At 53.4% G+C, this 25,099-nt stretch overlaps 2 protein-coding genes across 2 annotated transcripts in view; one reads left to right on the top strand and one right to left on the bottom strand.

Moving 5' to 3' along the window:
* LOC139240155 (tudor domain-containing protein 10-like) overlaps positions 1 to 2,841 on the bottom strand; it is a 61,408-nt gene extending 58,567 nt beyond the window's left edge. The window contains exon 1 of the mRNA XM_070868542.1: positions 2,769 to 2,841. Coding sequence (XP_070724643.1) covers positions 2,769 to 2,775 — 7 coding nt within the window. The 5' untranslated portion in view covers positions 2,776 to 2,841. The remainder of the gene's footprint in view (positions 1 to 2,768) is intronic.
* A 5,528-nt stretch (positions 2,842 to 8,369) lies between these two features.
* Positions 8,370 to 25,099, top strand: part of LOC139240235 (SH2 domain-containing adapter protein E-like) — a 36,968-nt gene continuing 20,238 nt past the window's right edge. Inside the window, exons 1-2 of the mRNA XM_070868716.1 lie at positions 8,370 to 9,463; positions 12,641 to 12,770. Coding sequence (XP_070724817.1) covers positions 8,378 to 9,463; positions 12,641 to 12,770 — 1,216 coding nt within the window. The 5' untranslated portion in view covers positions 8,370 to 8,377. The remainder of the gene's footprint in view (positions 9,464 to 12,640; positions 12,771 to 25,099) is intronic.

The raw sequence follows: 25,099 nt of genomic DNA, 5'->3' as shown, positions 1-25,099 counted from the left end.
TATATAGAACAGATACCCGGAGTGAGGTACAGGCTGGAATCTAATCGAGGGGATTATATATAGAATAACAGATACCATGGAGTGAGTTACAGGCTGGAATCTAATCGAGGGGTTTGGGGGGTTTATATATAGAATAACAGATACCCGGGAGTGAGTTACAGGCTGGAGTCTAATCGAGGGGTTCGGGGGTTTTATATATAGAACAACAGATACCCGGGAGTGAGTTACAGGCTGGAATCTAATCGGGGGGTTCGGGGGGTTTATATATAGAATAACAGATACCCGGGAGTGAGTTAAAGGCTGGAATCTAATCGAGGGGTTCGGGGGTTTATATATAGAAAATAACAGATACCCGGGAGTGAGTTACAGGCTGGAATCTAATCGAGGGGTTTGGGGGGTTTATATATAGAATAACAGATACCCGGGAGTGAGTTACAGGCTGTGAATCTAATCGAGGGGTTTGGGGGGTTTATATATAGAATAACAGATACCCGGGAGTGAGTTACAGGCTGGAATCTAATCGAGGGGTTCGGGGGTTTTATATATAGAACAACAGATACCCGGGAGTGAGTTACAGGCTGGAATCTAATCGGGGGGTTCGGGGGGTTTATATATAGAATAACAGATACCCAGGAGTGAGTTACAGGCTGGGATCTAATCGAGGGGTTCGGGGGGTTTATATATAGAAAATAACAGATACCCGGGAGTGAGTTACAGGCTGGGATCTAATGGAGGGGTTGGGGGGTTTTATATATAGAACAGATACCCGGGAGTGAGTTACATGCTGGGATCTAATCGAGGGGTTCGGGGGTTTTATATTTAGAATAACAGATACCCGGGAGTGAGTTACATGCTGGGATCTAATCGAGGGGTTCGGGGGTTTTATATATAGAATAACAGATACCCGGGAGTGAGTTCCAGACTGGAATCTAATCGAGGGGTGCGGGGGGTTTATATTTAGAATAACAGATACCCGGGAGTGAGTTACAGGCTGGGATCTAATCGAGAGGTTCGGGAGGTTTATATATAGAATAACAGATACCCGGGAGTGAGTTACAGGCTGGAATCTAATCGAGGGGTTCGGGTGGTTTATATATAGAATAACAGATACCCGGGAGTGAGTTACAGGCTGGGGTATAATCGAGGGGTTCGGGGGGGGTTATATATAGAATAACAGATACCCCGGGAGTGAGTTACAGACTGGAATCTAATCGAGGGGTTCGGGGGGGGGGGTTTATATAGAGAACAACAGATACCCGGGAGTGAGTTACAGGCTGGGGTATAATCGATTGGTTCGGGGAGGTTTATATATAGAACAACAGATACCCGGGAGTGAGTTACAGGCTGGAATCTAATCGGGGGGTTCGGGGGGTTTATATATAGAATAACAGATACCCAGGAGTGAGTTACAGGCTGGGATCTAATCGAGGGGTTCGGGGGGTTTATATATAGAAAATAACAGATACCCGGGAGTGAGTTACAGGCTGGGATCTAATGGAGGGGTTGGGGGGTTTTATATATAGAACAGATACCCGGAGTGAGGTACAGGCTGGGGTATAATCAGGGGGTTCGGGTGGTTTATATATAGAACAGATACCCGGGAGTGAGTTACAGGCTGGGGTATAATCGAGGGGTTCAGGGGGGTTTATATATAGAACAGATACCCGGAGTGAGGTACAGGCTGGGGTATAATCAGGGGGTTCGGGGGGTTTATATATAGAATAACAGATACCCGGGAGTGAGGTACAGGCTGGGGTATAATCGAGGGGTTCAGGGGGGTTTATATATAGAATAACTGATACCCGGGAGTGAGTTACAGGCTGGGGTATAATCAGGGGGTTCGGGGGGTTTATATATAGAATAACAGATACCCGGGAGTGAGGTACAGGCTGGGGTATAATCGAGGGGTTCAGGGGGGTTTATATATAGAATAACAGATACCCGGGAGTGAGGTACAGGCTGGGGTATAATCGAGGGGTTCAGGGGGGTTTATATATAGAATAACTGATACCCGGGAGTGAGTTACAGGCTGGGGTATAATCGAGGGGTTCAGGGGGGTTTATATATAGAATAACAGATACCCGGGAGTGAGTTACAGGCTGGAATCTAATCGAGGGGTTCGGGGGGTTTATATATAGAATAACAGATACCCGGGAGTGAGTTACAGGCTGGAATCTAATCGAGGGGTTCGGGGGGTTTATATATAGAATAACAGATACCCGGGAGTGAGTTACAGGCTGGAATCTAATCGAGGGGTTCAGGAGGTTTATATATAGAATAACAGATACCCGGGAGTGAGGTACAGGCTGGGGTATAATCGAGGGGTTCAGGAGGTTTATATATAGAACAGATACCCGGGAGTGAGTTACAGGCTGGGGTCCGATGGTCCACTTTCACACACACAGGAGATGAGCCATTCGGCCCCTCTAGCTCTTGACAGCGTCCCCCTTTTAAGTCTGACAGGCGGGCGTTGTGTGACGGCGAGACAAGGCGGGCAATGGTGAAGCTTTCCGACCAACGGGTTGACCTGCTGCCCCTGACCTGGGGTGTGTGTGTGTGTGGCCTGACGGAGACTCCATTTTCCCTCCCACCGAACTGGGTGAGGAGAGGGGCCGTGGCGGGGCACAATATCGGGTCTAATAATTGCAGGCGGCCAAGGGGAATGGCCATCGGGTGTCAGGCTGGCCGGCTGAGCCCCCCCGCGCCCAGGATGGCGACAGATTGTCCGTCTCTTTCCCCACCCGCCACCGCCACCATCTTGTCCTCACCGGCCATGGCGTCACGTGCTCTGCACCCTGCAGCTGGTCCGCGCCGGCCGGAAGTGACGCACCTCACCGGGCACCCCCCCCAACCCGCTTTTAAACCCTTTTATACCCCACCAAACCCCGCTTTCCACCACCCCCACCCACCCCCGGTCGACACAAGACGGGCTTCGGGACGGGCCTGGATCTGTTTTGGCGGCCGCCAGCGCCCGGGAAAGGTCGGTTGCCCCGCACTGTTGCCGCCCGTGCGTCACTTCCGCCCCGCAGCGGCGGCGGCCATTTTTCTTTTTGCATACGGGGCATTTGGGTTTCGGAGCGGGAAAAGGAGCGCGGCGGCGTCAGGCGGCGCGGCAGCCATTTTGTCCGCATGGCCTCCCTCACCTCAAGGAGCAGTTCGATCCCCCCCCCCCCCTCCAAAAAAAAGGAAGGCAACATCAGGAGAAACTTAACTGGAACAGACACATCAGGACCGTGCAGACGGACGCCCGCATCCCAAAAAAGGAATTTAAAACCGAAAGAAAAACTCCCTGGGCAGGAGCGGAAGACGTTCGATATTTGTTGGCCGAAATTCGGTCAAGTACTAGCTTCGACGTCAAGCGGCGTCCAAGCATCGCCACACCCCCCCCACCCCCGCCGCCTCCGGCTGAAATCTCATTCAGCCCTGCGGCAAAAGCGCCAACAGGCTAACGCCGCGCCATTAACGCCCACCGCCCGCGTGGTGACGCCATCCTGCGTGCAAGGCCCCTCCCCCCCCCCCCCCTTGGCGCCTCTATTGCAGGCTCGAAGGGCCGAATGGCCGACTCCTGCTGCATCTATTTTCGATGTTTCCTATTTTCTATGTTGCGGTATGTGGTTTGAGCGCCAGACCTTCTTACCGCCTGGGCAACATTGTCGCCGTTGGCGGTTCACTCGAACAAAGATGACTTGCATCCACGCCAAAAGGGATAGAAACATAGAAAATAGGTGCAGGAGTAGGCCATTCGGCCCTTCGAGCCTGCACCACCATTCAATAAGATCATGGCTGATCATGCAACTTCAGTACCCCATTCTTGCTTTCTCTCCATACCCCTTGATCCCTTTAGCCGTAAGGGCCACATCTAACTCCCTCTTGAATATATTTAGTGAATTGGCCTCAACAACTCTCTGCGGTAGAGAATTCCACAGGTTCACCACTCTCTGGGTGAAGAAGTTTCTCATCTCGGTCCTAAATGGCTTACCCCTTATCCTTAGACTGTGACCCCCTGGTTCTGGACTTCCCCCAACATCGGGAACATTCTTCCTGCATCTAACCTGTCCAGTCCCGTCAGAAATTGATAATGTTTCTATGAGTTCGCAGTGTGATGGAACGCTCTCCACTTGCCTGGATGTGTTTGTGAAGCTTGACACCATCCAGGACAAAGCAGCCCCGCTCGATGGGCCACGCTATCCACCACCTTCAACACTCACTCCCTCCACCACCGGCGCACCGTAGCTGCAGTGTGCACCGTCTACAAGATGCACCGCGGCAACTCGCCAAGGCTTCTTCGGCAGCACCTCCCAAACCCGCGACCTCTACCCCCTAGAAGGACAAGGGCAGCAGGTCCATGGGAACACCACCACCTCCACGTTCCCCTCCCAGTCACACACCATCCCCACTGGGAAATATATCGGCCGTTCCTTCATCGTCGCTGGGTCACAATCCTGGAACTCCCTCCCTAACAGCACTGTGGGAGCACCTTCACCACACGGACTGCAGCGGTTCAAGAAGGCGGCTCACCACCACCTTCACAAGGGGCAATTAGGGGGATGGGCAATAAATGCCGGCCTTGCCAGCGACGCCCACATCCCAGGAACGAATGAAAAGGAGGTGGTGCTGGAAGCCACCCGTGTTGCTGCCCCTCTGCCCATTGCCCCCTCCTCTGTGGCCCCACCGCCTCAGCTCATCCGCTGCCAAAACCCTCGGCCCACACCTTTCTCGGCTCACCGACTATTGCCGGTGCTCTCCCGGCCAACCTCCCAATCCCTCCGTGAACTTCAGCTCATCCCAAGAAACTCTTGCACTCCCCCCCCCCCCCCGCCCCACCCCATGCCCCCACACCTTCTCGTTCAACCCTGTGCTCGCTGCCCCAGTGTCCTAACTCGCACCGAGTCCCGCTCACCCATCACCCCCTGTGCTCACTGCCCCCGTGTCCTAACTCGCACCGAGTCCCGCTCACCCATCACCCCCTGTGCTCGCTGCCCCCGTGTCCTAACTCACACCGAGTCCCGCTCACCCATCACCCCCTGTGCTCGCTGACCTGCATTGGCTCCCAGTTTAGCAACGCCTCGATTTCAAAATTCTCATCCTTGTTTACAAATCCTTTCATGGCCTCGCCCCTCCCTATCTCTGTAACCTCCTCCAGCCCCTACACCCCTCCCTATCTCTGTAACCCCCCTCCAGCCCCTACACCCCTCCCTAACTCTGTAACCTCCTCCAGCCCCTACACCCCTCCCTATCTCTGCAACCTCCTCCAGCCCCTACACGCCTCCCTATCTCTGTAATCCCCTCCAGCCCCTACACCCCTCCCTATCTCTGTAACCTCCTCCAACCCCTACACCCCTCCCTATCTCTGTAACCCCCCTCCAGCCCCTACACCCCTCCCTAACTCTGTAACCTCCTCCAGCCCCTACACCCCTCCCTATCTCTGTAACCTCCTCCAGCCCCTACACCCCTCCCTATCTCTGTAACCTCCTCCAGCCCCTACACCCCTCCCTATATCTGTAACCTCCTCCAGCCCCTACACCCCCTCCCTATCTCTGTAACCCCCTCCAGCCCCTACACCCCTCCCTATCTCTGCAACTCCCTCCAGCCCCCTACACCCCTCCCTATCTCTGTAACCTCCTCCAGCCCCTACACCCCTCCCTAACTCTGTAACCTCCTCCAGCCCCTACACCCCCTCCCTATCTCTGTAACCTCCTCCAATCCCACAACCCTCCCTATCTCTGTAACCTCCTCCAGCCCCTACACCCCTCCCTATCTCTGTAACCTCCTCCAGCCCCTACACCCCTCCCTAACTCTGTAACCTCCTCCAGCCCCTACACCCCTCCCTATCTCTGTAACCTCCTCCAGCCCCTACACCCCTCCCTATCTCTGTAACCTCCTCCAGCCCCTACACCCCTCCCTATATCTGTAACCTCCTCCAGCCCCTACACCCCCTCCCTATCTCTGTAACCCCCTCCAGCCCCTACACCCCTCCCTATCTCTGCAACTCCCTCCAGCCCCCTACACCCCTCCCTATCTCTGTAACCTCCTCCAGCCCCTACACCCCTCCCTAACTCTGTAACCTCCTCCAGCCCCTACACCCCCTCCCTATCTCTGTAACCTCCTCCAATCCCACAACCCTCCCTATCTCTGTAACCTCCTCCAGCCCCTACACCCCTCCCTATCTCTGTAACCTCCTCCAGCCCCTACACCCCTCCCTATCTCTGTAACCTCCTCCAGCCCCTACACCCCTCCCTATCTCTGTAACCTCCTCCAGCCCCTACACCCCTCCCTATCTCTGTAACCTCCTCCAGCCCCTACACCCCTCCCTATCTCTGTAACCTCCTCCAGCCCCTACACCCCTCCCTATCTCTGTAACCTCCTCCAGCCCCTACACCCCTCCCTATCTCTGTAACCTCCTCCAGCCCCTACACCCCTCCCTATCTCTGTAACCTCCTCCAATCCCACAACCCTCCCTATCTCTGTAATCTCCTCCAGCCTCTACACCCCTCTCTACCTTTGTAACCCCCTTCAGCCCCTACACCCCTCCCTATCTCTGTAACCCCCTCCAGCCCCTACACCCCTCTCTACCTTTGTAACCCCCTCCAGCCCCTACACCCATCCCTATCTCTGTAACCTCCTCCAGCCCCTACACCCCATCCCTATCTCTGTAACCTCCTCCAGCCCCTACACCCCTCCCTATCTCTGTAACCCCCTCCAGCCCCTACACCCCTCCCTATCTCTGTAACCCCCTCCAGCTCCTACACCCCTCCCTAACTCTGTAACCTCCTCCAGCCCCTACACCCCCTCCCTATCTCTGTAGCCTCCTCCAATCCCACAATCCTCCCTATCTCTGTAATCTCCTCCAGCCTCTACACCCCTCTCTACCTTTGTAACCCCCTCCAGCCCCTACACCCCTCCCTATCTCTGTAACCTCCTCCAGCCCCTACACTCCTCTCTACCTTTGTAACCCCCTCCAGCCCCTACACCCCTCCCTATCTCTGTAACCTCCTCCAGCCCCTACACCCCATCCCTATCTCTGTAACCTCCTCCAATCCCACAATCCTCCCTATCTCTGTAATCTCCTCCAGCCTCTACACCCCTCTCTACCTTTGTAACCCCCTCCAGCCCCTACACCCCTCCCTATCTCTGTAACCCCCCTCCAGCCCCTACACCCCTCCCTAACTCTGTAACCTCCTCCAGCCCCTACACCCCCTCCCTATCTCTGTAACCTCCTCCAATCCCACAACCCTCCCTATCTCTGTAACCTCCTCCAGCCCCTACACCCCCTCCCTATCTCTGTAACCTCCTCCAATCCCACAACCCTCCCTAACTCTGTAACCTCCTCCAGCCCCTACACCCCTCCCTATCTCTGTAACCTCCTCCAGCCCTACAACCCCCTGAGATTTCCGCGCTCCTCTAATTCTGCCCTCTTGAGCATCCCTGATTATAATCACTCCACCATCGGCGGCCATGCCTTCAGCTGCCTGGGGCCCCAAGCTCTGGAACTCCCTCCCTAAACCTCTCCCCCTCTCCTCCTTTAAGACGCTCCTTAAAACCTACCTCGCTGCCCCAGCTTCTGCCGTAATGTCTTGTTGTGCGGCTGGGTGTCAAATTTACCTTTTTGTTTTGCTTGTAACACTTGCTGTGAATCGGCTTGGGACATTAAAGGCGCTATATAAATCAAAGTTGCTGTTGCTGGAGCACATCACTTGTGTAGAACCGAATTTCAAAGGAGCCTTCCGATGGGCTGCTCTGCAAGAACAACTGCATTTTAAGTTAACGCAGAGTTGTGGCTGTCAAACAAATGGTCAGCTGAGTCCTGCCTTGAAAGCTTGTTCTGGGACTGACTGTGTGTCTCAGTTAAAACAGGAACGAATACAATAGCTGTAGATGGAAAATGTGTGTGTGTGTGCGTGTTTTTTTTTTCCAACTTCTGTTGAATTGTCAGGTGTCTAGCGGTGGAAGTGGCTGAGCTTGTCATCACTCAAGCTCACAATGGCAGGAAGGTGGCGTTTGAAGGCTGGTGAGAGGAGTGAGCTGTGTGGAATAGCCAACGTCTGCAGTGGTCGGACGTCTTCGGAGGGAGGTTGTACGGCTGGAATCCCGGGAAGGCACAAGGTTAGAGGAAAATGTAACCGGCGGATCGCACAGGGGCTGTGTCGACTTCTCCTGTCTCTGGATGTTTGTACCAGACGTCGACTGAACAGTTAACAGTTTGTAGATTGTACGGCACTCTGACTTAGACCGGGGGAAGTGGGGGTGGGCACATCTGCAGGACTGGTGATAACGTCGCAGCAACAGACCCCCCCCTTGCGTCGGCCCACCCACACGCTCCCCCCCCCCCCCCACCCCCCCGCCCCTCCGCCCTGCGCGAGCCGGGCTACCACCGGCCATGGCCAAGTGGTTCAAGGAATTCCAGCTCAGCCTGAAGACTCGTCCCAAGCCGGAGGGGACGGGAGCATCCGCGGGGGGCCGGACAGACGGCGAGGGGGCGAGCAGGATCCGGCGAGCCGCCCAGGGGGACGCGAACCCGCGGGGGGCCGGGAGAGAGGCGAAGACGGCCGCCGAGAGGAGGCAAGGGGAGTCGGGGCTGGGAAAACTCGGGAAAGTCGTCAGCGCTGGGATCCAGGGGCGGACGTCCGGGCTCCACGGCAAAACCGGGAGCGGCACTCTGCTGCGCGGCAAACTCCCGGAGCCCAATAAGGGCCTGGTTCCGCCGGGCAAGAGTCCGGCCGGGCTGATGAAGAACGGGTTGACGATAAAGAAGGGTAACGGGAAGGCCCCCAAAGGACCCGGGGAGAATGGGATCAGCATCCCCGGCAGAAACAGCAAGAATTCCGCGGCGGACTCCGGGAGCGGCGACGACGCCGGCAAACTGCTGAGAAACCCCGCCTTGAAAGCGGGGCCGAATCCCGGCAAATCCGGACAGGGCTTCTCCGGCAAGCTGGGCTTGAACCCCGGCAAAATGACCAGGAAGAGCCCGGCCAAGACCGAATCGAAGCCGGAGGCGAAGGCGGAGGGGAAAACCGGGAAGGCGGACCCGAAAGCGGGGAAGGCCGATGTCAAAAGCGGCAAAGCCGATCCGAAGGCCAAGAAGGCGGACTTGAAAACCGTGAAGCCCGAGGCGAAAACTGGGAAGACGCCCGATTCGAAAGCCGGCAAGACCGCGGGCCCGGCCCCTGGGAAAACCGGCCTGAATCTGGGAAAAATAACCGTGACCAGCCCCGGGAAAAACGCCCCGAAATCCGGCAAGACGGGACCGAGCCCCGGGAAAGCAGGATTGAATCTTGGGAAGATAACTGGGGCCAACCCCGGGAAATCGGGGCCCAGCCCCGGGAAGCTGTCGGGTTCCAACTATCTTGCGCCCAAACACAGGCTGATCAAAGTGGAGAATCAAGAGAAAAACGGGAAGAATCTGAGGAACAGGATTCCAAACGTGCGGGAGGATGAAGAGAGTGGGAAATCCAAGCAAGACACGGTAGGGAGTGGTTCAATTCTTAGCGGGATACGTTATCTTATTAAGGCGTATGGGACTCTGAGGGGGCCTGACAGGGTAGATGCAGAGAGGATGTTTCCCCTCGTGGGGGAATCTCGAACTAGGGGGCATAGTCTCAGAATAAGGGGCCGCCCGTTTAAAACCGAGATGAGAAATTTCTTCTCTCAGAGGGTTGTAAATCTGTGGAATTCGCTGCCTCAGAGAGCTGTGGAAGCCGGGACATTGAATAAATTGCGAAGGTTCACCAGACTGATTCCCGGGATGGCAGGACTGACAAAAAAGGGGAAACTGGATTGACTGGGCCTGTATTCACTGGAGTTTAGAAGGATGAGAGGGGATCTCATCGAAACATATCAAATTCTGAGGGGACGGGACAGGTTAGATGCAGGAAGAATGTTCCCGATGTTGGGGAAGTCCAGAACCAGGGGTCACAGTCTAAGGATAAGGGGTAAGCCATTTAGGACCGAGATGAGGAGAACCTTCTTCACTCAGAGAGTTGTGAACCTGTGGAATTCCCTACCGCAGAGAGTTGTTGAGGCCAGTTCATTGGATATATTCAAGAAGGAGTTAGATGTGGCCCTTACGGCTAAAGGGATCAAGGGGTATGGAGAGAAAGCAGGAAAGGGGTACTGAGGTGAATGATCAGCCATGATCTTATTGAATGGTGATGCAGGCTCGAAGGGCCGAATGGCCTACTCCTGCACCTATTTTCTAAGTTTCTATGTTTCTAAATTTAAGACAGAAATAGACAGTTTCTTAACCAATAAGGGGTTACGGGGAGCGGGCAGGGAAGTGGAGCTGAGTCCATAATCAGATCAGCTATGATCTTATTAAATGGCGGAGCAGGCTCGAGGGGCCGAATGGCCTACTCCTGCTTCTATTTCTTATGTTCTTATCTTATTGAGGCATATGGGATTCTGAGGGGGCTCGACAGGGTAGATGCAGGGAGGATGTTTCCCCTCGTGGGGGAATCCTGAACTAGGGGCAGAGTTTCAGAATAAGGGGCCGCCCATTTCATACAGAAATGAGGAGGAATTTCTTCTCTCAGAGGTTTGTAAACCTGTGGAATTCTCTGCCCCAGAGAGCTGTGGAGGCTGGGTCATTGAATATATTTAAGGTGGAGATAGATTTTTGAGCGATAAGGGAATAAAGGGTTATGGGGAGCGGGCGGAGAAGTGGAGCTGAGTCCATGATCGGATCAGCCATGATCTTATAGAATGGTGGAGCAGGCTCGAGGGGCCGAATGGCCGACTCCTGCTCCTATTTCTTATGTTCTTATGGTCTTATTTACAGTGGCTCAGCACGTCAGACAATTAACTGCTTTTAAACTGCTGTGACATGTTACATAGGTAAGTGCAGCACCCACTGCGTACAAACAATGTCCCACAAACATCATTTAGCAGAATTAATATTTAATGTGTTAACTGCTGGTGTTGGTTACGAAAGAAAGACTTGCATTTATATAGTGCCTTTCACAACCACAGGACATCCTGAAGCGCCTCACAGCCAATTTTTCGAAGTGTAGTCGCTGTTGTAATGTCGGAAACACGGTGGCCAATTTAGGCACAGCAAGCTCCCACAAACAGCAATACAATTGTAATGTATTTGCTTCATGGGTTCTTTGCTTAAGAATTCACAGCAACACATTGCTATTAAGAACTAGTTGGTTTATCAGCAAAGGTTTAACAATCACACGACACTTTACCAGTTCATCCACCTTCCCATCGTGGATCCCCCGAACCCAACTGGCCGGGGTTTTATTGAGACTTGTGAACATCATGTGACTGGCTAAGCCCCGCCCAACTCAACAGCTCTGCCAACCGGTGAGCTACTCACATGGTGCACACGCTACCATAATGACCAGATAATCTGTTTCGGTGATGTTGGTTGAGGGATAAATATTGGCCCCAGGACACCGGGGTGCGCCGCACTGTCGGAGGGGCAATACTGAGGGAGTGCCGCACTGTCGGAGGGGCGGTACTGAGGGAGCGCCGCACTGACAGAGGGTGGTACTGAGGGAGCGCCGCACTGTCGGAGGGGCGGTACTGAGGGAGCGACGCACTGTCGGAGGGGCAGTACTGAGGGAGCGCCGCACTGTCGGAGGGGTGGTACTGAGGGAGCGCTGCACTGTCGGAGGGACGGTACTGAGGGAGCGGCGCACTGTCGAAGGGGCAGTACTGAGGGAGCGCTGCACTGTCGGAGGGGCAGTACTGAGGGAGCGCTGCACTGTCGGAGGGGCAGTACTGAGGGAGCGCTGCACTGTCTGAGGGGCAGTACTGAGGGAGCGCCGCACTGTCGGAGGGGTGGTACTGAGGGAGCGCTGCACTGTCGGAGGGACGGTACTGAGGGAGCGACGCACTGTCGGAGGGGCAGTACTGAGGGAGCGCCGCACTGTCGGAGGGGTGGTACTGAGGGAGCGCTGCACTGTCGGAGGGACGGTACTGAGGGAGCGGCGCACTGTCGAAGGGGCAGTACTGAGGGAGCGCTGCACTGTCGGAGGGGCAGTACTGAGGGAGCGCTGCACTGTCGGAGGGGCAGTACTGAGGGAGCGCTGCACTGTCGGAGGGGCAGTACTGAGGGAGTGCCGCACTGTCGGAGGGGCAGTACTGAGGGAGTGCTGCACTGTCGGAGCGCTGCACTGTCGGAGGGGCAGTACTGAGGGAGTGCCGCACTGTTGGAGCGCCGCACTGTCGGAGGGGCAGTACTGAGGGAGTGCCGCACTGTCGGAGGGGCAGTACTGAGGGAGCACCGCACTGTCGGAGGGGCAGTACTGAGGGAGTGCCGCACTGTTGGAGGTGGCATCTTTCGGATGAGACGTTAAACCGAGGCCCCGTCTGCCCTCTCGGGTGGACGTAAAACATCTCACAAAACTATTTTGACATGGGGCCAATATTTATCCCTCAATCAACAGATGATCTAGGTCATTATCACATTGCTGTTTGTGGGAGCTTGCTGTGTGCAAATTGGCTGCCGCGCTTCCCACATTACAACAGCGACCACACTTTTTTTTTAAAAAGTACATAATTTGCTGTAATGCGCTTTCGGGTGTCTGGCAGTCGTGAAAGGCGCTATATAATTGCAAGTCTTTCTAATAGGTTTGTGCAGTCGGGTAGCCCCACACTGATTATCGTGTCCCTGACTCAACTCTACTCCTGACAGATCATCATTGTGGAGGATTATGCGGATCCCTACGACGCCAAGAAACGAGAGACGGGACAGAATGAGGCGGAGCGGGTGGGTGAGAACGATGGCTACATGGAACCGTACGATGCACAGCAGATGATCACAGGTAATGTGCTCCCTCAGTACTGCCCCTCCGACAGTGCGGCGCTCCCTCAGTACCGCCCCTCCGACAGTACGGCGCTCCCTCAGTACCGCCCCTCCGACAGTGCGGCGCTCCCTCAGTACTGCCCCTCCGACAGTGCGGCGCTCCCTCAGTACTGCCCCTCCGACAGTGTGGCGCTCCCTCAGTACTGCCCTCCGACAGTGCGGCACTCCCTCGGTACTGCCCCTCCGACAGTGCGGCACTCCCTCGGTACTGCCCCTCCGACAGTGCGGTGCTCCCTCAGTACTGCCCACCGACAGTGCGGCGCTCCCTCAGTACTGCCCCTCCGACAGTGCGGCGCTCCCTCAGTACTGCCCTCCGACAGTGCGGCGCTCCCTCAGTACTGCCCTCCGACAGTACGGCGCTCCCTCAGTACTGCCCCTCTGACAGTGCGGCACTCCATCAGTACTGCCGGATATAAAAGAGGTCAGAGGGTCTAGTAAGGAGGAGGAACTGAGGGAAATCCTTATTAGTTGGGAAATTGTGTTGGGGAAATTGATGAGATTGAAGGCCGATAAATCCCCAGGGCCTGATGGACTGCATCCCAGAGTACTTAAGGAGGTGGCCTTGGAAATAGCGGATGCATCGACAGTCATTTTCCAACATTCCATTGACTCTGGATCAGTTCCTATGGAGTGGAGGGTAGCCAATGTAACCCCACTTTTTAAAAAAGGAGGGAGAGAGAAAGCAGGGAATTATAGACCGGTCAGCCTGACCTCAGTAGTGGGTAAAATGATGGAATCAATTATTAAGGCTGTCATAGCAGCGCATTTGGAAAATGGTGACATGATAGGTCCAAGTCAGCATGGATTTGTGAAAGGGAGATCATGCTTGACAAATCTTCTGGAATTTTTTGAGGATGTTTCCAGTAAAGTGGACAAAGGAGAACCAGTTGATGTGGTATATTTGGACTTTCAGAAGGCTTTCGACAAGGTCCCACACAAGAGATTAATGTGCAAAGTTAAAGCACATGGGATTGGGGGTAGTGTGCTGACGTGGATTGAGAACTGGTTGTTAGACAGGAAGACAAGAGTAGGAGTAAATGGGTACTTTTCAGAATGGCAGGCAGTGACTAGTGGGGTACCGCAAGGTTCTGTGCTGGGGCCCCAGCTGTTTACATTGTACATTAATGATTTAGACAAGGGGATTAAATGTAGTATCTCCAAATTTGCTGGTTGGGTGGCAGTGTGAGCTGCGAGGAGGATGCTATGAGGCTGCAGAGTGACTTGGATAGGTTAGGTGAGTGGGCAAATGCATGGCAGATGAAATATAATGTGGATAAATGTGAGGTTATCCACTTTGGTGGTAAAAAGAGAGACAGACTATTATCTGAATGGTGACAGATTAGGAAAAGGGAAGGTGCAACGAGACCTGGGTGTCATGGTACATCAGTCATTGAAGGTTGGCATGCAGGTACAGCAGGCGGTAAAGAAAGCAAATGGCATGTTGGCCTTCATAGCGAGGGGATTTGAGTACAGGGGCAGGGAGGTGTTGCTACAGTTGTACAGGGCCTTGGTGAGGCCACACCTGGAGTATTGTGTACAGTTTTGGTCTCCTAACCTGAGGAAGGACATTCTTGCTATTGAGGGAGTGCAGTGAAGGTTCACCAGACTGATTCCCGGGATGGCGGGACTGACCTATCAAGAAAGACTGGATCAACTGGGCTTGTATTCACTGCAGTTCAGAAGAATGAGAGGGGACCTCATAGAAACATTTAAAATTCTGACGGGGTTAGACAGGTTAGATGCAGGAAGAATGTTCCCAATGTTGGGGAAGTCCAGAACCAGGGGACACAGTCTAAGGATAAGGGGTAAGCCATTTAGGACCGAGATGAGGAGAAACTTCTTCACCCAGAGAGTGGTGAACCTGTGGAATTCTCTACCACAGAAAGTTGTTGAGGCCAATTCACTAAATATATTCAAAAGGGAGTTAGATGAAGTCCTTACTACTCGGGGGATCAAGGGGTATGGTGAGAAAGCAGGAAGGGGGTACTGAAGTTTCATGTTCAGCCATGAACTCATTGAACGGCGGTGCAGGCTAGAAGGGCTGAATGGCCTACTCCTGCACCTATTTTCTATGTTTCTATGTTTCTATGTTTCTATGCCCCTCTGACAGTGCGGCGCTCCCTCAGTACCGCCCCTCTGACAGTGCGGCGCTCCATCAGTACTGCCCCTCCGACAGTGCGGCGCTCCCTCAGTACTGCCCCTCCGACAGTGTGGGGCTCCCTCAGTACTGCCCCTCCGACAGCGCGGCGCTCCCTCAGTACTGCCCCTCCGACAGCGTGGCGCTCCCTCAGTACTACCCCTCCGACAGTGCGGCGCTCCCTCAGTTCTGCCCCTCCGACAGTACGCCGCTCCCTCAGTACCGCCCCTCCGACAGCGCAGTACGGCGCTCCCTCAGTACTGCCCCTCCGACAGCGCAGTACGGTGCTCCCTCAGTACTGCCCTCCGACAGCGCAGTACGGCGCTCCCTCAGTTCTGCCCTCCGACAGCGCAGTACGGCGCTCCCTCAGTACTGCCCCTCCGACAGCGCAGTGCGGCGCTCCCTCAGTTCTGCCCTCCGACAGCGCAGTGCGGCGCTCCCTCAGTACTGCCCTCCGACAGCGCAGTACGGCGCTGCCTCAGTACCGCCCCTCCGACAGCGCAGTGCGGCGCTCCCTCAGTACCGCCCCTCCGACAGCGCAGTACGGCGCTCCCTCAGCATCGTGCTGGGTGGGTCAGCCTAGATTTATGTGCTCAAGTCCCTGGAGTTGAGGGAGAAGAGGGAGGCGACTGCGTTGACGAGGCCAAGCCCAGAAAGCTGGCTCCGGTACAAGCCTTTAAACATCCCCTTCCTCGCAGCCCAGTTCCTGTGACCGGGTCAGGGGTGGTGTTCAGCGACTGACGCCTCGCTGGCGGAAAGCGGCGGAATTTTTTCCTGCCCTCGTGTGAGGGAGAGATAAGGGACACCGGGGCGGTGGGCGGGGGGGAGGGGGAAGTGAGACGGTCAGTGCTGACCTTTGGGGTTGTGACCTCTGAACCCGGCTACAGTGTGTCCGATGCTGGACAAAATGCTGGGTTATTTTCCAGCTCGTGCAGGCCATTGTACAAACATCTCTTTAAACTTTTTTTCCACCCCTCTACATTCATTGTGAGACCGACTGAAGGGAAGTATATTAATTTGTGTTGCCAGAGTCACAGAAATATAAAGAGATATACTTGGACACATACCGCCCCACTCCAGTGGCCCCAGACTACGCTGCTGCAGAATAAAAGAAAGATTTGGATTTATATAGCGCCTTTCACAATCGTATGATATCTCAAAGCGCTTCACAGCCAGTGAAGAACTTTTTAATGAAGAGTTTTAATGCAGGAAATGTGGCAGCCAATTTGCGCACAGCAAACTCCCACGAACATTAACGTGATAAAGACTGGATAATCTCTTTTAGTGATGTTGATTGAGGGATAAATATTGGCCCCAGGACACCGGGGAGAACTCCCCCTGCTCTTTGAAATAGTGTCATGGGATCTTTTACGTCCACTTGAGAGACCTCGATTTAACGTCTCATCTGAAATACGGCACCTCCGACAGTGCGGCGCTCCCTCAGTACTGCACCTCCGACAGTGCGGCACTCCCTCAGTACCGCCCCTCTGACAGTGCGGCACTCCCTCAGCACTGTCCCTCCGACAGTGCGGCGCTCCCTCAGTACCGCCCCTCCGACAGTGCGGCGCTCCCTCAGTACCGCCCCTCCGACAGTGCGGCGTTCCCTCAGTACTGCCCCTCCGACAGTGCAGCACTCCCTCAGTACCGCCCCTCCGACAGTGCGGCGCTCCCTCAGTACCGCCCCTCCGACAGTGCGGCGCTCCCTCAGTACTGCCCCTCCGACAGTGCAGCACTCCCTCAGTACCGCCCCTCCGACAGTGCGGCACTCCCTCAGTACTGCCCCTCCGACAGTGCGGCGCTCCCTCAATACTGCCCCTCCGACAGTGCGGCGCTCCCTCAGTACTGCCCCTCCGACAGTGCGGCGCTCCCTCAGTACTGCCCCTCCGACAGTGCGGCGCTCCCTCAGTACCGCACTGGGAGTGTCAGCCTAGATGTTTATGTCCCTGGAGTGGGACTTGAACCCACAGCTCTCTGACTCAGAGACGAGATGCGACCCGCGAAGGAAATCTCTGTGAGGAGCTGCAGCACTCTCTGCCTGACCTGCAAAAGGTTAATGAATCTCCAGCTGCATATAATGTCAGGAAGTGAGCGACTAGGCAGCGGAAGGCCAGAATAAAAGATTTTGTTCTTTTTATTAATATAATTTCTGCCTGTTGTTTGTGCCGAGTTCCTGATCACCGATATTGGTGGAGCAGCGTTTTTGAAATTTACCTTTTAACTCTGTTAACCCCATGCGCACCATCACACACCGCTTAAAATGATCAGCTGTGTGCAACTTAGCAACACAGTAAGCAAGAATCGCATTTATATCGGGCTGTTCACCACCACAGGATGTCCCAAATCTGTTGAGGGGAAAAGTTGGCCAACACACTAGGTAGAACTGCCATGCTCTTCTTTGCGATAGCGCCGTGAGATCTTGTACTGCCCCTCCGACAGTGCAGCACTCCCTCAGTACTGCCCCTCCGATAGTGCAGCACTCCCTCAGTACTGCCCCTCCGACAGTGCGGCGCTCCCTCAGTACTGCCCCTCCGACAGTGCAGCACTCCCTCAGTACTGCCCCTCCGACAGTGCAGTGCTCCCTCAGCACTGCCCCTCCGACAGTGAGGCGCTCCCTCATTATTGCCCCTCCGACAGTGCGGTGCTCCCTCAGTACTGCCCCTCCGACAGTGCGGCGCTCCCTCAGAATTTTTTGAGGATGTAACTAGTAGAGTAACTAGGATGGACAAGGGAGAACATAAGAACATAAGAACATAAGAATTAGGAACAGGAGTACATCTAGCCCCTCGGGCCTGCTCCGCCATTCAACAAGATCATGGCTGATCTGGCCGTGGACTCAGCTCCACTTACCCGCCCGCTCCCCATAACCCTTAATTCCCTTATTGGTTAAACCAGTGGATATGGTATATTTGGATTTTCAAAAATCTTTTGACAAGGTCCCACACAAGAGGTTAGTGTGCAAAATTAAAGCACAAGGTATTGGGGGTAATGTATTGACGTGGATAGAGAACTGGTTGGCAGACAGGAAACAGAGAGTCGGAATACATGGGTCCTGTTCAGAATGGCAGGCAGTGACTAGTGGGTTGCCGCAGGGTTCAATGCTGGGACCCCAGCTATTTACAATATACATTAATGATTTAGATGAAGGAATTGAGTGTAATATCTCCAAGTTTGCAGATGACACTAAACTGGCTGGCGGTGTGAGCTGTGAGGAGGACGCTAAGAGGCTGCAGGGTGACTTGGACAGATTAGGTGAGTGGGCAAATGCATGGCAGATGCAGTATAATATGGATAAATGTGAGGTTATCCACTTTGGTGGCAAAAACAGGAAGGTAGAATATTATCTGAATGGTGACAGATTAGGAAAAGGAGAGGTGCAACAAGTCCTGAGTGTCATGGTACATCAGTCATTGAAAGTTGGTATGTTGGCCTTCATAGCGAGGGGATTTGAGTATAGGAGCAGGGAGGTCTTACTGCAGTTGTACAGGGCCTTGATGAGACCACACCTTGAGTATTGTGTGCAGTTTTGGTCTCCTAATCTGAGGAAGGACGTTCTTGCTATTGAGGGAGTGCAGTGAAGGTTCACCAGACTGATACCTGGTATGGCAGGACTGACACATGAGAAGAGACTGGATCGACTAGGCTTATATTCACTGGATTGTAGAAGAATGAGAGGGGATCTCATGGAAACATATAAAATTCTGACAGGATTGGACAGATTAGATGCAGGAAAAATGTTCCCAATGTTGGGGAAGTCCAGAACCAGGAGTCACAGTCTAAGGATAAGGGGTAAGCCATATAGGACCGAGATGAGGAGAAACTTCTTCACTCAGAGAGTTGTAAACCTGTGGAATTTTCTACCCCAGAAAGTTGTTGAGGCCAGTTCATTGGATATATTCGAAAGGGAGTTAGATGTGGCCCTTACGGCTAAAGGGATCAAGGGGTATGGAGAGAAAGCAGGAAAGGGGTACTGAGGTGAATGATCAGCCATGATCTTATTGAATGGTGGTGCAGGCTCGAAGGGCCGAATGGCCGACTCCTGCACCTATTTTCTATGTTTCTATGTTTCTATGTAGTACTGCCCCTCCGCCAGTGCGGTGCTCCCTCAGTACTGCCCCTCCGCCAGTGCGGTGCTCCCTCAGTACTGCCCCTCCGCCAGTGCAGGGCTCCCTCAGTACTGCCCCTCCGCCAGTGCGGTGCTCCCTCAGTACTGCCCCTCCGCCAGTGCGGCGCTCCCTCAGTACTGCCCCTCCGCCAGTGCGGCGCTCCCTCAGCACTGCCCCTCCGCCAGTGCGGTGCTCCCTCAGTACTGCCCCTCCGACAGCGCAGTACGGCGCTCCGTCAGTACTGCCCCTCCGACAGTGCGGCGCTCCCTCAGTACTGCCCCTCCGACAGTGCGGCACTCCCTCAGTACTGCCCCTCCGACAGTGTGGCGCTCCCTCAGTACCGCCCCTCCGACAGTGCGGCGCTCCCTCAGTACTGCCCCTCCGACAGTGCGGCGCTCCCTCAGTACTGCCCCTCCGACAGTGCGGCGCTCCCTCAGTACCGCCCCTCCGACAGTGCGGCGCTCCCTCAGTACTGCCCCTCCGACAGTGCGGTGCTCCCTCAGTACTGCCCCTCCGACAGTGCGGCGCTCCCTCAGTACCGCCCCTCCGACAGTGCGGAGCTCCCTCAGTACTCCCCCTCCGACAGTGCGGCGCTCCCTCAGTACTGCATTGGGAGTGTCAGCTTCGCGTGGTCGGTCGTACACTTGTCTCTCAGCCAGAACAGTGACTGTGCAAAGGTACTTCATTGGCTGCGAAGTGCTTTGGGATGCCGTGCGTTTGTGAAAGGCGTTGTATCAATGCAAGTTCCTTCTTCCCTCTGCCTCTGTTGGCAGGCAGGTCGGCGAGGGACCTGGTTTCTCTGCCAAAGAATGTGTGTCACGCATGAGAACGCAACACCTGAGGTCGCTGTGACTATCTTTTCATCGCTTCTGCTATTGGAGCTGAGCTCCGCTAACTCAACATCGACTGTGGGTTGAAACTACTGCTTCCCTGCCTCTGCAAGGGCTCGGTGATGGAGACCTCTTCCCCCCTCAGCCATCAACAACAACATCAACTTTCATTTATATAGCGCCTTTAACATAGAAACATCGAAAATAGGTGCAGGAGCAGGCCATTCGGCCCTTCGAGCCTGCACCACCATTCAATATCATGGCTGATCATTCACCTCAGTACCCCTTTCCTGCTTTCTCTCCATACCCCTTGATCCCTTTAGCCGTAAGGGCCACATCTAACTCCCTTTTGAATATATCCAATGAACTGGCCTCAACAACTTTCTGTGGTAGAGAATTCCACAGGTTCACCACTCTCTGGGTGAAGAAGTTTCTCCTCATCTCGGTCCCAAATGGCTTACCCCTTATCCTTAGACTGTGACTCCTGGTTCTGGACTTCCCCAACATCAGGAACATTCTTCCTGCATCTAACCTGTCCAATCCCGTCAGAATTTTATATGTTTCTATGAGATCCCCTCTCATTCGTCTAAATTCTATTGAATATAAGCCGAGTCGATCCAGTCTTTCTTCATATATCAGTCCTATCTTTCCGGGAATCAGTCTGGTGAACCTTCGCTGCACTCCCTCAATAGCAAGAATGTCCTTCCTCAGATTAGGAGACCAAAACTGAACACAATATTCCAGGTGTGGCCTCACCAAGACCCTGTACAACTGCAGTAAGACCTCCCTGCTCCTATACTCAAATCCTCTCGCTATGAAGGCCAACATGCAATTTTCCATCTTCACCGCCTGCTGTACCTGCATGCCAACTTTCAGTGACTGAGGAACCATGACACCCAGGTCTCGTTGCACCTCCCCTTTTATTAATCTGTCACCATTCAGATAATCTGCCTTCCTGTTTTTGCCACCAAAATGGATAACCTCACATTTATCCACATTATACTGCATCTGCCATGCATTTGCCCACTCACCTAACCTGTCCAAGTCACACTGAAGCCTCTTAGCATCCTCCTCACAGCTCACACCACCACCCAGCTTAATATCATCTGCAAACTTGGAGATATTACATTCAATTCCATCGTCTAAGTCATTAATGTATATTGTAAATAGCTGGGGTCCCAGCACTGAACCCTGCGGCACCCCACTAGTCACTGCCTGCCATTCCGAAAAGGACCCATTTATCTCGACTCTCTGCTTCCTGTCTGCCAACCAGTTCTCTATCCACGTCAGTATATTACCCCCAATACCATGTGCTTTAATTTTGCACACTAATCTCTTGTGTGGGACCTTGTCAAAAGCCTTTTGAAAGTTTAAATACACCATATCCACTGGTTCTCCCTTGTTCAGTCTACTAGTTATATCCTCAAAAAATTCTAGAAGGTTTATCAAGCATGATTTCCCTTTCATAAATCCATGCTGAATTGGACCGATCCTGTCACTGCTTTCCAAATGCGCTGCTATTTCATCTTTAATAATTGATTCCAACATTTTCCCCACCACTGATGTCAGGCTGACCAGTCTATAATTACCTGTTTTCTCTCTCTCCCTTTTTTAAAAAGTGGTGTTACATTAGCTACTCTCCACTCCATAGGAACTGATCAGAGTCGATAGAGTGTTGGAAAATGACCACCAATGCATCCACTATTTCTAGGGCCACTTCCTTAAGTACTCTGGGATGCAGCCTATCAGGCCCTGGGGATTTATCGGCCTTCAATCCCATCAATTTCCCTAACACAATTTGCTGACTAATAAGGATTTCCTTTAGTTCCTCCTTCTCACTAGATCCTCCGTCCCCTAGTATTTCCGGAAGGTTATTTGTGTCTTCCTTAGTGAAGACAGAACCAAAGTATTTGTTCAATTGGTCTGCCATTTCTTTGTTCCCCATTATAAATTCGCCTGATTCTGCCTGATTATGTTTGTCTTCACTAGTCTTTTTCTCTTCACATATCTATAGAAGCTTTTGCAGTCAGTTTTTATGTTCCCTGCAAGCTTACTCTCATACTCTATTTTTCCCCTCCTAATTAAACCCTTTGTCCCCCTCTGCTGAATTCTAAATTTCTCCCAGTCCTCAGGTTTGTTGCTTTTTCTGGCAAATTTATATGCCTCTTCCTTGGATTTAACACGATCCCTAATTTCCCTTGTTAGCCACGGTTGAGCCACCTTCCCCGTTTTACTTTTATGCCAGACAGGGCTGTACAATTGTTGTAGTTCATCCATGTGATCTTTAAATGTCTGCCATTGCTTATCCACCGTCAACCCTTTAAGTATCCTTTAACGTAGTGAAATGTTCCAAGGCGCTTCACAGGTGTATCATGAGATAAAGATTTGACACCAAGCCGCACAAGTAGACATTAGGGCAGTTGACCAAAAGCTCGGTCAAAGAGGTAGATTTTAAGGAGCGTCTTGATAATAAGAACATTAGAAATAGGAGCAGGAGTAGGCCATTCGGTCCCTCGAGCCTGTTCCGCCATTTAATCAGATCATGGCTGATCTGATCATGGACTCAGCTCCACTTCCCTGCCCGCTCCCCATAACTCCAAAATCTGTCTATCTCCACCTTAAATATATTCAATGACCCTGCTATTGTGTTCCTAACACAGATGAGACTGCACACAGGGAGGTTAAAGTAACAGTGACCTCAGTCTTTAATAAGACACTCCAGAGTGAGGAACAGGTCTTCGGGGCCGGCTTATATACAGTGCTCCCAAGGGATGCTGGGATCCCTTGGGACTTCAGGGGATGAGCTCCCTGGTGGCGGAGCATGGGAGTGCATGCTTTACAGATACACAACATCACTCCCCCCGCCAAAGTCAAAGTGAAAACTATTTACAAGGTGAGGCGGTCGGGAGCCTTTCTTTCCCTGGTGGACCGCCTCGGTACAAATGTCTGTTCTGGTGTGTTGGCTGTGCCCTCGCTGGGCTGGCGTGTTGTTGGCCCTGCAGGGCTGCTGGGTGAGACCGGCCTTGCTGGGCTGTTGGGCGTGATGGGTTTGATTTCCTGGTCCGGCGTGGTGTCGTTGATCCTTTGGGTGTGTGTTGTTGGTTCGAAAAAGGTGGTGTCTGCTGTGGGTTGTTCAGGGCAGTCTGTGAACCGCAGCCTCGTTTGGTCCAGGTGCTTTCTGCAAATTTGTCCATTGTCTAGTTTGACTGCAAACACCCTATTCCCTTCTTTAACTATCACCGTGCCCGCGATCCACTTGGGACCATGTCCATAGTTTAGCACATACACAAGGTCATTCAGATCAATTTCCCGTGACACAGTGACACAACCATCGTTTACATTTTGTTGCTGCCGCCTGCTCTCTACCTGATCATGCAGGTTGTGGTGAACCAGCGAGAGTCTGGTTTTAAGTGTCCTTTTCATGAGTAGCTCAGCCGGGGGCACCCCTGTGAGCGAGTGGGGTCTCGTGCGGTAGCTGAGCAGTACTCGGGACAGGCGGGTTTGGAGTGAGCCTTCTGTGACTCGTTTAAGACTCTGTTTGATGGTTTGTACTGCCCGCTCTGCCTGCCCATTGGAGGCTGGTTTAAACGGGGCTGAGGTGACATGTTTGATTCCATTGCGGGTTTTGAATTCCTTAAATTCGGCACTGGTGAAACATGGCCCGTTGTCACTGACCAGTATGTCAGGCAGGCCGTGGGTGGCAAACATGGCCCTCAGTCTTTCACTGTTCTGGCGTCACAAGCTAGCACAAGTCTTTTACACGGGTTATACAATAGAAGCAGCTTGTTGGAGCATAAAATGTTTCTGGCTTTCTCAAAAGCAATTACTTGTTTTTTTCCCCATACCCAGTTCTCACCTTTGCGCAATAACACATGTAGGGGCTCTAAAAGGGTGCTTGACCCCAGTAGGAAGTTACCAAAATAGTTGAGGAGTCCCAGGAATGACCGCAGCTCCGTGATGTTCTGTGGCCTGGGCGCGTTCCTGATAGCCTCTGTCTTGGCGTCTGTGGGCCGAATGCCGTCCGCCGCAATCTTTCTCCCCAAAAACTCCACTTCTGTTGCCATGAAAACGCATTTTGACCTCTTCAGCCGCAGCCCTACGCGATCCAGTCACTGGAGGACCTCCTCCAGGTTTTGTAGGTGCTCGCCGGTGTCCCGATCCGTGACCAATAAGTCGTCCTGAAAGACCACCGTGTGTGGTACCGACTTGGGTAGGCTCTCCATGTTTCTCTGGAAGATCGCTGCAGCCGACCGAATTCCAAACGGGCATCTGTTGTAGATGAACAGTCCCTTGTGCGTGTTGATGCAGATGAGGCCCTTCGAAGAATCCTCCAGCTCCTGCGTCATGTAGGCCGAAGTCAGGTCAAGCTTGGTGAACGTCTTGCCTCCTGCCAGCATCGCAAATGGGTCATCTGCCTTAGGTAGCGGGTATTGGTCCTGTAGCGAGAAACGATTAATAGTTCCTTTATAATCGCCGCAAATCCTGACCGTGCCATCACTTTTGAGTACTGGAACAATTGGGCTGGCCCACTCGCTGAATTCCACTGAGGAGATGATGCCCTCGCGTTGCAGCCTGTCCAGCTCGATTTACACTCTCTCCCTCATCATGTGAGGTACCGCTCGCGCCTTGTGGTGAATGGGTCGTGCCTCTGGGACCAAGTGGATCCGCACCTTCGCCCCGGAAAAGTTTCCAATGCCTGGCTCAAAAAGGGAAGGAAATTTGTTCAGAACCTGGGTACATGAGGCCTCATCGACATGTGATCGTGCTCGGATGTCATCCCAGTCCCAGCGGATGTTGCCCAGCCAGCTCCTTCCAAGCAGTGTGGGGCCATCGCCCGGGACAATCCAGAGTGGCAGTTCGTGCACCGTGCCCTCGTAGGTGATCTTGACCATGGCGCTGCCCAGGACAGTAATAAGCTCTTTGATGTACATTCTCAGTTTCATGTGGATGGGGCTCAGGGCTGGTCTGAGTGCCTTGTTGCACCACATTCTCTCAAACATCTTTTTACTCATGATGGATTGGCTAGCGCCAGTGTCCAGTTCCATGGCTACGGGTAAGCCATTCAATTTTACGTTTAGCATTATAGGTGGGCATTTCGTCAGAAATGTGTGTACCCCGTGTACTTCAGCATCTGCCTCCTCTCTCTGAGGCTCGAAATTGCTTCCTCTGCCACGTGGTGCTTAGCAGGTTTTGCAGAGCTTGCAGCTCATTTGCAAGC

This window comes from Pristiophorus japonicus, chromosome 30 (genome assembly GCF_044704955.1).
Source record: "Pristiophorus japonicus isolate sPriJap1 chromosome 30, sPriJap1.hap1, whole genome shotgun sequence".
Taxonomy (NCBI): Eukaryota; Metazoa; Chordata; class Chondrichthyes; family Pristiophoridae; genus Pristiophorus; species Pristiophorus japonicus.
Note: the sequence above shows the minus strand (reverse complement) of the source record. Positions and strands in the feature narration are given on the sequence as shown.